A 16,857-nucleotide genomic window follows, 5' to 3' on the forward strand; every position below is an offset into this window, starting at 1 on the left:
TTTTTTTTTGCCCCAAAGCCTTCAAATTTTGCCCAAAAATCTCCAAATTTATCCCAAAACCTTCAAATTTTGCCCCAAACCTCCATTCTTTGCCCCAAAATCCCCATATTTTGCCCCAAAAATTTGCTACGGTTTTTAATTTTTTTTTTTTTTTCCCCCCCGGGATGCATCTCAAACTCATATCATCTTACTTTTCAGACCCTCAAAACCACGCTGAAACTACTTATACTTGTTATGATCATACTAAATACCGAGACTATGGCGGCACCGTTATCATCACAACATAGGTGCACATGGTGTAAATACGGCGACTAAGATTGTAAATGGCGTTTAAGTGTTTAGGAGACACAGTGTGACATTTTTTTATTAATAAAATATTTAAGTAATGTTAAATTTAACCTCGTTGTTAAGATTATGTGATCCTCTACAAGGAGTAAAAAGAAGGTAAACCCCATATTGAAGTGATACTTTACTTGGCCTAAACTTAAATAAACACCCCATTTGGAGTGTTTTGGTTCTTTTACGTGCCTCACACACACAACCAAACACCACCTCAATAATTCACCAAGTTTGCACACTCCCTTAATCTTGTGGGAAGCATGTAACTTGCCATTATTAGCTAAATAAAAGATTTGGGAAGACTTGATTGGATTTTTACAATATACGATGATTAATAATAAGTCAAATCATATCATACATACATGATGTATATGTATATTTATTTGATTGATCATCAATGATTAGCTACTACTCCGTATTAGGTAATTTAACTAATATGAATACAAGTCAAATGAGGTAAAGTAGGTAATTCCAAACAACGATTGCTAGCGAAAAGGTTTATTTCATATTAAGCGAAAAGGCATATTAAGCGAAAAGGTTTATTTCGTATTAAGCTTTTTTTTTAAAAAATTATACTGTAATGTAATGCAATATTCAATAGAAACAATCCAAAATTTTTGAGAAATGATTGTTCATTTTTATTATAATACACCTTAATAACTATTTCGTATGATAGTGTTTAGACTTAGAGTGTGGGAGTAGGTAGTTCATTCATTTCATGTAAATATCAATGTACAAAGAATATAGAGATTTAATTAATTAAATGTTATGAAGAAAGCACGTCTTTTGAATGTCTTCAGTGAAGTATAAGCAAATGATTGGATGGGTAATTTGAGCTTAAAAGGTTGTAAGTGCTTACATAATGTGGGTGGTGATATGCGCAACTGCACATGAAATGATTCATATTATATGTTATGTACGTAATTAATTAATTAATTAATATCTATAGTTAATATTAAAATCATATGATGATGTCATTATTAGGTTAATCCTTTTGTTAAGAAAAACTCAAAAAGAAAAAGGAAAAAATTTAAGCGTGGTGAATGATGTCATTAATCTAAATAATTTTGATTTAGAATTTTATCTTATTAATTATTAATTATTATTATTAAATTTTATTAATAATTATTTTAATTATTAAAATTACATAATTTTAAATTATTTTAATTAATTATTTTGAATTGAGTACGAGAATGGTATAAAAGCTAGGCATAAGTAACCAATTCTAAATTTATATTTTAGTTTACACTTTTAATATAAAATGACAATCGATATTATCTTTTACGATTGGATGTGGATTGTTTAATATGCATTTTAACTGTTTGATGAAATGTTCAGCTAACGAGTTTCTTAGTCGGACTCTGTGGTTTCACGGGTCATTAAACTAAATAATTTTAGCATTTACGTTCACTTAATACTTAAAACATATCATTAAACTGTTTCGTTTAAACAAACTCGTGGTTCCACTGGTCATTTCACTAGTTTTGATATTAATATTAAGATAATATGATATGATGGCTGGTTCGTCCTGTTTGGTAACATTTTCTATGTTGCACTCAAAGGACACACTTCAATACTTCATACAGATCACACTGAACAATTAAGTAGCATAATTATAATTTTTTATTTTACAAACACTACAACTACGAAATGCAGTCATATTGTAATTGTATTTCATTAACGGTATTAATGATGTTTAGTGATATTTTTCAGATAGTTGATATTAATTATAATATACACTTGGATATATACGAAGAGGTAGATAATTTTCTTTGATGGATTTTCAAGTTCCTATGGTTATTTAATAATTCATCAGAATTAGTTACAAGAATAATAATAATAACAAATATTATCTAATAATAATAATAACAAATATTATCTAAGGATAAAGAATAAGTCAATAACATGTAGTTATAAATAAAATAAAATAAAATAAATGAATAAAAAAGTAATAACGGAGAATCCGTGTAAACAGGCTAGCAAGAGAGTGGTGGTGAAGTAATGGCTTGCCTTGCCTTGCTTTCCTTCCAATCCCCTCGAATATCTCCTTCACTCACTCACTCTTTCTCTCTCTCACTCTATGTTTAATTTAGTGTTTTGCCATCTCAAAATTAGTATTAGTATATTAGTATATACAAATAAAATAATGATATCATATAACCATACTCCATCATATCATATAGTATATAAGTATATAAGTATTTTTTAAGTTTTATGGTTATAAAGTGTAGTATACAAATATATAGAAATAGAAACTGCCATAAAAGTAGAGAATATGAGCCTGCTACGTACGTACTCTATGTATGTATCAACTATGTAAAATTCTAAATTATTACATCGTTGATTAATTTTAGGTCGATTTGTGATGCCGCATGTGTGACATTTGCACGCAATTAGTAGAGGCCACTCACTAAAATTTATGATCTATAGGTAAATAATACTAACTGCAGGTTAATATAGTACACATACCTTTTAGAATGCATAGTAAAAAGAAATTAGTGAATGATCTTAAAGAGAATATTATTAATGAAAATGATATTGTGTTACACCTTTTGTATAACGTCATAGTTTTATTTGTGTGTAGAGATAACAAAAATCATAATTCATGCATTGTGAACATGCACTATTCAATTTATCGAATTAACTCTAAATTAACGTTTCTCAATATATCAATTCTCATAGATGAGTTCTCTCGTTTTCGAATGAAAATCTCTAGAGAATCAATACAAGGAAAAAAAAAAACTCGTTTTTTTTATATATCAATTCTCATAAATTAGTTCTCTCTAGTTTTTGAATGAGAATCTACGAAGAATCAGTTTAAGATACAAAAAAAAAAAAAAAAAAAAAAAAAAAAAAAAAAAAAAAAAAACTCAAATGACTTCTCTTTATTGTATATGTCTATAGTTTGAATCTGAGTATTTAATTTGAGTCTATACCACGAATGACAATTAACACCAAATCTGATTTATACACCCGATTCGATCCAATAATAATGAATTAGGATGATAATTTATAATTCATTGATGCACCTGCTTTCACCCCGAAAGAATTAAATATATAAATATCACTAGAATATGTATCGATAACATAGTGTTATTCTAACCACTTGGGAATAGCTCAAGTGGCCACCGAGTTTTCAATGAAGGGGGAGACTCGGGTTCAATTATTGGTAACGCTCAAGATTGAATTAATTAGGCTCTTGACTAAAGGGGGCGTCACTATAATGTGCTCAATCACCAGGTTACGAATTTCGTCGCTCGTGAGACTCGTCACCCAAGAGTTTTACTCGCTAGTGAGGACTCAATGTAGTTTTCGCTAGGGAGGTTTTCTTTGCGAAAAAATAGTGTTATACTATTATAAATATTTATCACTTCTCTTCAAATTTCCTAAAATATTTACAACTCAATTTGCTTAACACGGGGTAAAGGAGTAGAGAACTTGTAATTTCTCTAGTTCATTTCACTAAAGTTGATGTTACTATCAAACAATTGAATACTCACATTAAAATATCATTTTGCCTTCTAAACATCGAGAGTTTGTAACTAAAAGTGTTTTACAAGGTCACATAATGATTTTCGAGAAGAAATTATCTTACATTTATTTTAATTATTTCTCTAAAATTTGTGTACACGACATGCAACTTTTGAGAATTAAATGTGATCTCATTAACCAACAAAGTGAGCAATGAGCATGTGATCGATGCTTTTGAAAACTTATTAGTTATCTATTGCTAGTTGGTTATACAAATTTGTAAAAGTATGTGACTCCCAAGTTCCGATTAAAGAAAGTAGAACAAATTGATATGTATAAGGATGAATATTCATTTATCCGCTTAATCAAACGGATATTGATATAGATGAATTAGTTGGAATTAAATGAATATGAAATAAAAAATTAAATAGATATTAATGTTGATATATATGACATCATTCGATCTATATAATCCATTGTCATAATCATCTAGTATATATTGTACTACTTTTATAAATTCTCTTTACATTTTAATTAATTCTATAAGTCACTTTTCCAAAATCGTTTAGATTAATCCTAATAAATGTCATAATTACACTTCGAAATTATTTAAATTAACTACAAAAATATGATAGTGAGAAATAATTTTTGAAATGATTTTAAAAATTATCATTTAAATTGAGATAGAACAATTAAAGTATTATTTTAACACATTCTTCTTTTTAACATTCATTATACATCGTACATTATGCATCTAAATACTATATAAGAGTCTAAATATATAAGAATGATAATGTGTAGTATGTACGCAACTAAAATTATTCATATGTTACTAATTAGTATTGCATTGTTATAATGTATGATTAATGCCCTGATACATAATTAATGTAGTGTATTATTATTTTTAATGATGTAAAAAACACCTTCAATTATAATATATAAAAGGGTAAAAGGTAAATATGAAAAGTTATTCGGAGTACTTATTTATATTATGAGACTAATTAACACATAGATGTATCATATTTATTATTAGATATATATGTAGCCAATCTAACATCCACAATATATAAAAACAGCTATAACCAACACTTGTAGAACAAGAAGTGGACTAATTCTCACTTACTATATATCCTCCACATTCTTCTTAAAACTTGTAAACCCACACCACCATTGTCTTCCAATTAATTCTCTCTTATTCTCTCCCAATCAAACCATCTACAACCCTATATATAAACAAATAATATTCACCACATCCCTTTTTCCATTTTCTTTCAACCTTCAATTCTTTCATCACAATTTTGGGTGTGGGGTTTGAGTGCTTTTCAAGCTACCAAACCACCCATGGATCCATCCCTACCACCATCACAAATCACAGTGAATCGTAACGGCTTCAACGATGATAATACTCCAAAAGATCCAACTATCATAATCAAAGGCAAACGTACAAAACGTCAAAGACCAACAAATATTAATCTAACACATTCTTCCACTTCTTACAATACTCTTAATTCGTCATCTCCTACTTCTTCTTCTAATTTTCCAACCATTAGTACCACAACCGAAGAAGACGAATATACCGCGAACTGTCTCATTCTTCTCTCAAAAGGTTCTTTAGCCAATAATATTAATGATGAATTCATTCTTCATGATCATAACAAGTTTAATAGCAAAAAATACATCCAAGATGGAGGAATGTACGTATACGAATGCAAGACATGTAGTCGAACATTTTCGTCGTTTCAAGCTCTTGGAGGACATAGAGCTAGCCACAAGAAACCGAAAATCAACGAATTAGATAAGCAAAAATCGACTAATTTAGAAGAAGATGAAATTTTAATCCCATCAACAAAAAACAATTCTTCATCTTCAATATCTATTCAAATAAACCAAAAGAAATCATCTTCTCCTAAGCTTCATGAATGTTCAATATGTGGTGCGGAATTTAATTCCGGACAAGCATTAGGCGGTCACATGAGGAGGCATAGGGTGGTTAACGGCAACACAACCACTGTTACGGCGGATACAACCGCCAACACAACCTTATCTTTGGTCCCATACAATGATCATGCGATGGTAGATCAAGAAAATATTAATAAGAATAATCAAAAGTCAAGAAATGATGGTTTGTTTTTTGATTTGGATCTTAATCTTCCGGCACCACCGGAAACCACCGTGGCTGGCGCCGATCGAGAAGAATACCGGGAAACAAGTTTCAAGTTCATGGCTAATCAAAACAAACAACAACCAGCCGTTCATTTATCTGCCACCCCAACATTGGTGGATTGTCACTATTAAAACAAAGGTGCAAAAGTCGTATTATTTTATTTTTTTGTATTAAAATTTGTATTTATAACATTACACAATTATTCTTGTGAAGGTAAGATGTGAAATTGTTCATCATACCCACAAATTTTATTCTATTTTTTATAAAGATTTAATTGTTGATACTTGAGATTCTTTTATTTTAGTTTTAGTTAATTTAAAGTTTTATTTATTATTTTTTTTTTTTTTTTAAAAGTGCCATTCTTTTCTTGTTCCTGTATTATTAGTTTACTTGTTTTTCAAGTGTGCGGAAAGAGCGGTTGACAAGGTATCGTGTCATCGCTATCCTAATCAATAAAGTCAAAAGAGATTTTCCTCCTAATATATGCAGTTAATTACTTTTATTAATTAAATTTAATTTAATATAATTTGATGTTTCTTAATCCAATCCAAAATGTCATATAAATCTCGTAGACCAGTAATGGAATGTTTCTTAATCCAATCCAAAAGTTACCAACAGTACTATTCGCACGCTTTAATCACATGTACACCGTGCAACAATAGTTGTACACCGGTCACTATTCACGCGAACAGTACTATTCACGTGAACAGTACTATTCACGATACTGTAGCATTTTTTTTATATTATTTTTGTAACAGTTTTTTTCCCCAATTTTTTCTTTTTTGGTTTCCTTTATATTTTTCTTCACCCGCAGCAAATATCTACTAGACAAAAAATATGAATAGTACCGATAGTTTTCTTTATAATTAACAGCAGCAAATATCTACTAGGCAAAAAATATGAATAGTACCGATTGTTTCCTTTATATTTTTCTCTACCCGTTGTAACAATTTTTTTTTATTTTTTATTTTTTGGTTTCCTTTATATTTTTCTCCACCCGCAGAGATGCACCTATATTATTAATTTAAAATAATATTTAAATCTTTGACGGGTTATACCTTTTAGTTCGACTCGAGTTGCTCTTCAACGACATCATCGTTAAACTAAACGCAATAAAATACATTGAAAACCGAACCCCCGGCGCGAAGCGGGGGTAAACAACTAGTTTGCACTAATAAGCTGTATTTTAGTTAATTTTTCATATTTTCTATGTAATAAATTGTACAGTTTTGTAAAATATTTTATTAAATTAAATAGCATGTTAAGACATGTATTATAGAAATGAAAGTTGATATTTTCACTTATAATTTTGATAAATTAACCCTAATGATATTTAACCTTTATGTATATTGTATAGTACAAATAAGATATCTATGATATGAGTTGATTTATCAAATGATGGAACGTGCGGAATCATGTATTGGATCACTCCAGTGCAGCACGAAGCTGATGCCGAGTCGGCTTCTATGCCGCTAGCTATTACCTGCTTGGTCCCCCGGCACGGTGGAGGTTCTGTAGCGCTATGCATGATATGAGTGAATTTATCAAATCTTCCATATAGTGGAAATGTCAGGCTGAGAATGCATGTAGATGCTTTGTCACCTCAACTCTTCAAATATACATATTATACTTATAATGTATTAAAAATTGTAAATTCATGACCAACATCATTTAATTATAAATTCTAACATTCCTTAATTTTTATATTGATATTCAATTTTCGAGAAATGTCACTCATATCCGTAAATTCCGACTTCAACCCTGATAAATAACAAATAGAAATCATATGCTGAGCAAAAAGTTTAGAACCTTTTCAAGTAATATTCAGTTATTTTAATTTGTCTTCAAAGTTTCTAGCTAACTTAATTTAATTTATAAATTCAAATGAATATTCCTCTATATTCATAATCAATCAATGAATTATTCATATTCAGTAATCTCTCAATGAAATTTGTACTAACTCAGAATTTTCTGTAAAAAAAATATACAATTTTTTAATATTCTAACCCGACCCGAATCTTTGTTTAACCTCAAGACTCAGACCCTTTTGACAGAAATGAAGATCAAGAGAAGCTAAAACTTGTAGCCACATAAGGGAAAAAGTATGCATTATTAAGTTAGACGATAATACGAAACATAATAATATATGTCGTGTATTTATAAATTCTAGGTCAAATTAAACGAGACAAGTTACCAGTTAATTTGTTGATATTGTTGCATGATACTTTGGTGGCACCAGTTTGGCTTTGGTCCACTCAAAATTATGGGGGGGCGAGGTTTGAACCTTAGACTTTTTGAGAATGTATGGAGTCTAACCACCGGATTATTTTGAGATGGTTTCAGTCCATTAAACTGTAGAGTTATACGCAAATTGCAATATAATACCGATGCGCTGACATGTTTTCTACTGTAATCGAACATCTGAAATGTCAACATAGAGATCATACGTTAACCACATGTCAGACGTCCAATCTCCAACACCGAACCTATAAACCATAATGTTTTGATGGTCGTTTTAACATGCATCAAGATGGTAAGTGCCTCTTCTTCCATTGTTATAATAATCAGCTAATTATTTCAAAGTAGTGTTTGTAATAATATATGGCACAATTTATTTACTGCATAACGAGGATGGTGATTGATGTCAGCTAATGACCCTCGCAGAATAAATATTGGAAATATGTGACATTCGACACAAATTTTACTTGTGGGTTTGGTCTTTTTTTTTTTTTTTTTTTTTTTTCCCCCGGCAAAAGTGAAATATTTTATTGGGAAATTGTTCAAAATACACTTTTTGTAAGGCTTCAAACAAAATACACTTTTTTTTAAAAAATTGTCTTTTTACACCATTCGGTAGACGGAATTTCTGTCTACCACCTTTATCTGTCGTCTACTACCATTTTTACAAAGTAGTAGACAGTAACAACAAGGTAGTAGACACTGAGAACAAAGCAGTAGACAGTCAATTACAAGGTAGCCGACCGTCTACTGCCTTGTTGTTATTGTCTACTACCTTGTTGTAGGTGTCGACACCAATAATACATATCAGTCGACACCTACAACAAGGTAGTAGACAGTAACAACAAGGCAGTAGACGGTCAGCTACCTTGTAGGTGGCTGTCTACTGCTTTGTTCTCACTATCTACTACCTTGTTGTTACTGTCTACTACTTTGTAAAAATGGTAGTAGACGACAGATAAAGGTGGTAGACAGAAATCCCGTCTACCGAATGGTGTAAAAAGGCAATTTTTTTTAAAAAAAGTATATTTTGTTTGAAGCCTTAAAAAAAGTGTATTTTCATCAATTTCTCTATTTTATTTCATAGGAAGGGTCAGGACATTCCCAAAAGCCCAAAAAACAAACAAAAATGGACCACCAAAATAAAAACAAACAAAATAGACTAATTCAAACTAAGACCTCCATTAGCCCACTTTAAGTTCCAAACATTTGCCATTTTAATAACAGCAGCCGATTTCTTGACCTTTAAACTGAGCAGTTTCAACTTCATATGATCTTGAATAACATTCTTTAATTCCATAGGAGATATCTTCTTTCCTTAAAACAATCTAAAATTCCTTTCTTGCCAAATATAATAAACACATGTGGCAGAAGGACTTCTATTTAAGAAATTCTAAATGTTTCTAGTATAAGGATACATAGAAAGCATCTGGACAATATGATCCAATCTATTTTGGAAGCCCCCTAAATAAGAGATTAGCTTTTAAGTTCTTCCATATTTGATCACTTTATTCACATTGAAAGAAAAGGTGGTTGATTGAATCATTAACTTTACTGCACAAAGAGCAGACTAAAGTATTATGAGGCATCCACTTCATCATCCTATCTTGAGTATTAAATCTTTTAAGAGTTGCCAACCACATGATAAAAGCATGTTTTGGATCAAAATCCTTGAACCAAATAACATGATGCCATTCAACTTTGTGCCTATTACTCCTCAAATCATTCCAAACTTGACTTGTTGCATACTGAACTTTGCTCCCAGAATTAGTTATCCATTTAACAAACACCATTCTCAGTATCAACATGAGGCAGAATCTTAACTCTTAAATCCAAGAGACATTTCCAACCCCAACTATCATTACTTTATATGTAGCATCCCATATACTACCACCTTTTAGCTTAACTACATTGACCCATTTACTCCAAAGGGTGTCATTTTGGGTAAAAAATTTCCACAGGTTTTTAACAAGTAATGTTTCATTCCATTCTTTTAGAGGCTTAATACCTAAACCCCTTTGTTCCTTAGGGATAGAGACATCTTTCCATGCTACTTTTGCCCTGCCTTTAGAGGTAACATTTTGACTCCATAAAAAAACCTTTAAGTAGACTATCAATCTCCTCTATAGTCCCACTAGGTAATTTATACACAGATGCCCAATACAATTGCATAGCAGATAGAACAGAAGTAACTAATTGGAGTCTACCAGCATAAGATAACCTTTTATTTCTCTGATTCTCTACTTTTATCCTGACTTTATCAACCAGATTCTTACAATCATTAATGCTTAGCTTCTTAGATGGCACACCTAAGTATTTAACAGGTAATCTGCCAACAGTAAATGGTAAAACCTGGTTAATTTGGTTCTGAATGTGTGTAGGAACACTTCCAAAAAAACTGTGCTTTTGCTTAAATTAGGCAGTAACCCTGACACTTGACCAAAATCATCCAGAGTCTTCTTGATAACCCCAACAGATTTGATATCTCCATGGCAAAAAAACTAAAAGATCATCAGCAAAACATATGTGAGCAAGTTCCATAAGCTTACATTTATTATGGAATTTAAACCCTTTCTCTGCATTGATATTGTTCTTGAGAATCAAAGCAAACACCTCCATAACTAGGGTAAATAAGTAAGGGGAAATAGGATCCCCTTGTCTTAAACCTCTACCACCCTTGAAATAGCCTTTAATCTCACCATTAATACATATTGAAAAAGCAGAGGTGGAAACACAAGTCATAACCCACTGAATCATCTTTTCATGTAATCCAAACCTGTGTAAAATTTCACTTAAAAAGTCCCAATTAACAGTGTCATAGGCCTTTTGAATATCTATTTTCATAGCACACCTTTTAGCACCTGTAATTCTGTTATACCCCTTGAGTAATTCTTGAGCAACTAAGATATTATCATGGATAGCTCTCCCAGGGACAAAGGCACTTTGAGTACAATCAACCAACTTATTAAGACCTCCTTTTAATCTATTTGTTAGGATTTTGCTGATGCACTTATATAGGACATTGCAACAAGCAGTGGGCCTAAAATCAGAGACTTTAAGTGGAGTATCAATTTTAGGAATTAAAGATATGAGGGTTACATTTATCTCACTCAACAATCTCCCATTACTAAAGAAATCTTTCACTGCATCACATATATCAGGACCAACAATACCCCAGGCTTTTTTGAAAACTAGAGATGAATAGCCATCATGCCCAGAAGCTTTGTTGTCATCAATATCAAATATGGCAGCCTTTATTTCATTATCAGACACAGGAACCACCATCTCTTCAGCTTCAATCTTTGTAAGTTTTGATGTAAATATGTCTCCCAGATCTATAACCCTTTTGCTTCTGTCCTTATTGCTCAAGAAACATTTGAAATGCTCAACAAATTGAGAGGCAACTTGATCACCCTCAAATCTAACACCATCATCATTGCAAATATATTCAATTCCGCTTTTTAACTTTCTACTCTTGAACATACTATGAAAGAAACTAGTATTTCTATCACCTTCAGTCAACCATTTAAGTTTGACTTTTTGTTTCAGCAAAATAGCTTCATCTTGTTTGGCTAATTCATAATCAACTAAAGCTTGAACTGAAATATTCCTTAAAATAGTGTCGTGAGGCTTCTTATTAACATCAGCTTGACATTTCTTCAAAATATCTTTCTTTTCTTTGACTTTTTTAAAAATGTCCCCATTTGACCAATTATGTCTAGTGAGATCTTTCTTCAAACTTTTTAATTTGAAAACCACCTGAAACATTTTATACCCTTCTAAAGGAATATTCCAAACTTTATCCACAATCTGCGAAAATTCATCTTTGCTAACTATGTGATTCATAAACCTAAATGATCTTTTCTTTTTCATAAGACAGTTAGGAATCTGAAGGACAGTTGGGCCGTGATCAGAAACAAGATAAGGCAAAAAGACACCAAATGCTTGTGGGGACATAGTGCTAAAAGCCTCATTTCATAAAATTCTATCTAATTGCTTTAGAGTATCACATAATGGGTTTATTAGGGATTTGGTCCATGTAAAATGGAAACCTGAGCTCCTAATATCTTCAACTTCTATATTATTGATGCAATCATTAAACTCCCTCATATCATTAGTCATGAATGAGCCACCAGCACTATGCTCATTAATGGATCTAGTGGTGTTGAAATCCCTCACGAGTGGTTATTGGCTATAGTTGAATGGTTTTTTAATTCAACCCACAATTTCTTTCTAATTTTCCCATAGTTACTAGCATAGACAAAACTGCAATAGTACTTTATCTTCTTATCAACAGATTCAATTAGACAAAGGATAACCTGATTTGCACTATGCAAGACCATGACATTAACAGTATTGCTATTCCACCCCCACAATGATTCTACAACTATTTGGACTTAACCCTATATTAGAATGCCATATCCAATTATGGAAAATCCTGTCACATACCTTATTGATGCTATTTGGTTTTAGATGAGTTTCAATCAAGGTACAAATACATACTTTTTCTTCCCTAATGAATTTAATTACTTCATCCTGTTTACCAACATTACATACACCCCTGATGTTCCAACTAGCAATTTTGAATTCCATATGAAATTAGAGGTTTGTATCCAGAATACCTGGATCCTTCCCATTCATGTCATTAGCTCCTATAGATGAGTTACCATTCTTATTTGGAGGTGTAAAGTCCTCATCATACAAGTGCATACTTTTATTACTAATTTTCTCCCAATCATTTGGATCTATCTCTTCCTCACTTTCAGAAAGTACTGCATACTTATTCATACTTCTACTTAATGCATCTTTATTTTGTTCACTTAAGTTCCATGCTTTAGGAGGGTTAGCTGGAGTAACAACTGCCTTTTTTGGTAAATAGATATGCTTTACTTTTGGGGGCATATTGATCACCTTAGGCTCCTGTTTTCTTTTATTTTGAACCATTTGATAGCTATCATTATCATTGATAACTTTTTTACCTTCCTTTTCTATTTCAGCAACAGTTCTTGGTCTAACCACACAAATGTCATGATTATGACCAAAAACTGCACAGTGAGGACATAAGGCAGGTTTCCAGTCATAATCTACTTTGACTTTCTTAATACCTTTAGTTACATTCACCTTATCCTTGTAATGTATATCAATGTTGTCTAAGTAGCCTTTGGAAGCTTCCATTTCAACCATCACACGTGCATATTGAACCCTACCAATTCTTTTATGGCACATTGAAGCTGTCATATTATCCATGACTACTGGATTTCCTGGTTTACTAGCTATAGCACTTATGCTATAACACCCCGTCAAAAAATCTCTTTAACGGAATGTTAACTCTGGTCCCAGTGCTTGGCTTGACTTCTACGCAACAACAATTTTCTACAGCGGAAGCAATTAATACCTGAGAATAAAACACGCAAAACGGATCAACAATAATATTGAGTGAATCTACAGGTTTTAGGTAAACAATTCAGTATGTTTAGGAAACGACTTTCAGAAAATATTTAGTCGTGGAAGACCACCAAAGTTTGATGTCGAAAGTTGTATACAGCAATGTCAAGTGTTAACTGTTCGTAATCAGCGATGTCAAGTTCCAAATGTGTGACATCAAAATAGTTTCGTTTCATATAATTGTAGACATTACCATGTCTAGTTTCAAATGTTTGTAAACCACAGTTTCAAGTAATGTATCATAGTATCTGAAAAATGGTTATCAGAAAAATAGTTTAAATCCATTGACCACGAGATTTTACAAGTACAACTCCAAGTTACGAAACGTTTACATAATCTATGAGCACCTGAATACTAGCAATGACCAGAGTATAGAAACCACTACACTCTCTTTACCCCATAAAACGTTATAAACTTGTACGAGTGTATCCAATCTTCAAAGTAAATGCACCACAGTGAATAATGTAGGGTGAGGTTGTCAACCTAACGGATTCGTCCATCTAAATCATGCTTACCCGATGGTATTAAAAGTATTCAAGCTAGAGGCTTTATGATCAAACTCAATATGTATATATAGTACTCGTGTCAACATAAAAGCATTTGCAAAAATGTAAGTACAACATCGTGTATTCTCATCCCTGAAAACATGTAAAAAGCGGGACTGTAGACTCACCTTAGAATAAAGCTCGGATCGAAAAGTGGACAAATAACTTGTACGAATTATAGCCGAGCAATTCAACCTAAGTATACGTATTTAGGTTGGTTCATAAATATGTCCTAAATATATGTGATTTCATAGTATAAGTTGTCTTATTGCTCGACTCGACGCGTTTCAAAGTAGAAGTCAACATACAGTCAACTAGTTCATGCAAGTCAAACAAAGTCAACCAAAGTCAAACCAAAAGTCATACTTGGTCAAAGTAGTCAACTAAGGTCAACATCAGTAGGTTCATGTCAAATATTGGTCAACATGTCAAATCTAAGTCAAACAACACGTTTTAGATCATAACTGGTCAATTTCACAATTTCAGTTTATCGTCATGCATAAAGTTCATGTACATGTAGCAAACTTCGCATAGTAGTTCATAGATCAAAATTCATGCAAACATGGCAAACTCCAGATCATAAGTATACTCAAAATCAATTCCAAAAAGTCCGGCCAGGGTCTCATACGATGATTAAAAGTCAGGAATCAGAAGGGGTACATTCATGGTTTGCCAAGTCAGTTTCTGACCGGGCACTGATCTCGTTTTGGCTATAGCCGGAGCTAGGGACATGTAATTGACACAAGGTCAGTGGCCATGGTTCAAGGACAAGTCAAACTATCACATGTCAAAAGATGCACAATTTTTGTTTAGCCATTTTGTACAGTTTATTCGTGCAAGTTGGATGATCAGTTTTCAGCTCAATTCAGAATTTACACAATCTATGGCCCTAGTGTGCCCAATGCATAAGGTTTCAGAGATTGCAATTAAATAATAATATGTCACATATCATATCAAGATTCATTTTCCAGAAGCATTCATGCTAAATCATTAAACACAAAGCACAGAGTATAAAACAGAGAGCGAGTTGCTGATTCGATCCTAGTTTAGCTAGTCACATTCGCACGCGATTATCCGAAGATCTAGATACAATTAGACTATGATATCTACATGAAAAGTGAAGTAATTTTTGTTTAAATTTGAAATATGCAAAGCTTTAAAATAATAAGTTAACACATTCTAGCATACAAGGCTGTTTTCATGCAAGTGCTGTATAATTCCACATTTTCACTAAATCAAGCCTATCACAAGTTATACTCAAGCAAATGACATGATATCCTAGTGAAAATTGAGTATTTTTAAATTATCTATCCAATGATACTAAATTCACAAACCAATTCATGGTCTATGAAACCCATATTTCTAATCAATCAACAAAACACAACGTTAATTTCAAATGGACATAACTTAATCATCCGGAAACGAAATCAAGCGAATCCAAAGCCTAAAATGTGACGACCCGGATTTTTTCGATCATTTTATACCTATGAGATTAATATTTACATAAATTAAACCTTACCAACATGATAAGTAATCTAAATTGTTGAGATTTATGTTTTTAAAAAGAGTTTTACACAACGTTTGACCGTCCAATTTGACCGATGATATCACGAACTATATAACAAACGATAATTATACATTTGTGTATATATATGTATTTATATATATTTAACATGATCTAAGAATGGTTTAACATCTCATTGTGTACTAATAACAATAAGTTATAAGTATACTTTGAGACTACTAACTTAAGTTTTCAAAATGATAACTATACGTAACGTTATTTGACATATATACCTTTAACCTATAATACTTATACAAGTATCGTATAAATATGTATTTAATCACTTTTAAAGGGCTTATATACATAAAACAGTATAAGTATATTTACAAAAGATAGCTATATTTGAATTCTCGTTCCGTTTCCTCAAAATTTCTACACGTATACCTAGAGTATATGTACTCGTATCATACCCAGCTCCTATACGTATTTACTATTAGTATATACACATCACAATCACTTTATTAGCAGCCATGAGTCAGCCAATTTTGGATCTTAGCATGCATGATTAATCAATTTGGCATATTACAAGACTTTTGCACAATATTACAAATTTATACATCTTTTCACCACCATTTATACTCCATTTCAATTTCATTTTTACTACACATTTTCTCTAACCAAAAATACACTCTTAGGAACCTTAAGTGTTCTTCACAATCTCAGCAAATAACCATGAAGATCTAGCTTCAAAAACAAGCCTTAATCATCATAATAAATTCCTTACAAGAAAACTTCAATAATCCTTCCAAAAATACAAGTTTACTTCCAACCTTTTGATCCAACTCCACCACTCTTTTGGTTCTAGGATTTTTCTCATATTTTACAGTAACTTTGTCCAAGTAACTTGAGGTAGTAACCTTGTTCATAACCTTATTCGATTCATATTTATATAGCTATCTTATTTTGTGTTGTAAAATTTTAACAACAAGAACATAGTTTGAATGATTTCAAACTTGTTTGCAAACTAAATAGATCCTTCTAACTTAACTTTTAAAACACTTCAAGACCTGTAATATATCATAATGATATGCTAACTTAACAAGATATAACTTGGTTTTACAAAGAACATCTTAAAAACTGAATCTACGTCG

General features: G+C 31.7%; 1 protein-coding gene across 1 annotated transcript; it reads left to right on the forward strand.

Annotated features, from left to right (window-relative positions):
* The first annotated feature begins 5,151 nt into the window (after positions 1 to 5,151).
* Positions 5,152 to 6,209, forward strand: LOC139899867 (zinc finger protein ZAT5-like). The gene has a single exon (XM_071882695.1). It carries the CDS (start codon positions 5,152 to 5,154, stop codon positions 6,103 to 6,105), a length of 954 nt encoding a protein of 317 aa, XP_071738796.1. The 3' UTR covers positions 6,106 to 6,209.
* The last annotated feature ends 10,648 nt before the right edge of the window (positions 6,210 to 16,857 follow it).

This window comes from Rutidosis leptorrhynchoides, chromosome 3 (genome assembly GCF_046630445.1).
Source record: "Rutidosis leptorrhynchoides isolate AG116_Rl617_1_P2 chromosome 3, CSIRO_AGI_Rlap_v1, whole genome shotgun sequence".
Classification (NCBI taxonomy): domain Eukaryota; kingdom Viridiplantae; phylum Streptophyta; class Magnoliopsida; order Asterales; family Asteraceae; genus Rutidosis; species Rutidosis leptorrhynchoides.

Bases quoted from the DNA above. Each gene is read 5' to 3' on its own strand.
- LOC139899867 (XM_071882695.1), top strand. From the start codon at position 5,152: ATGGATCCATCCCTACCACCATCACAAATCACAGTGAATCGTAACGGC.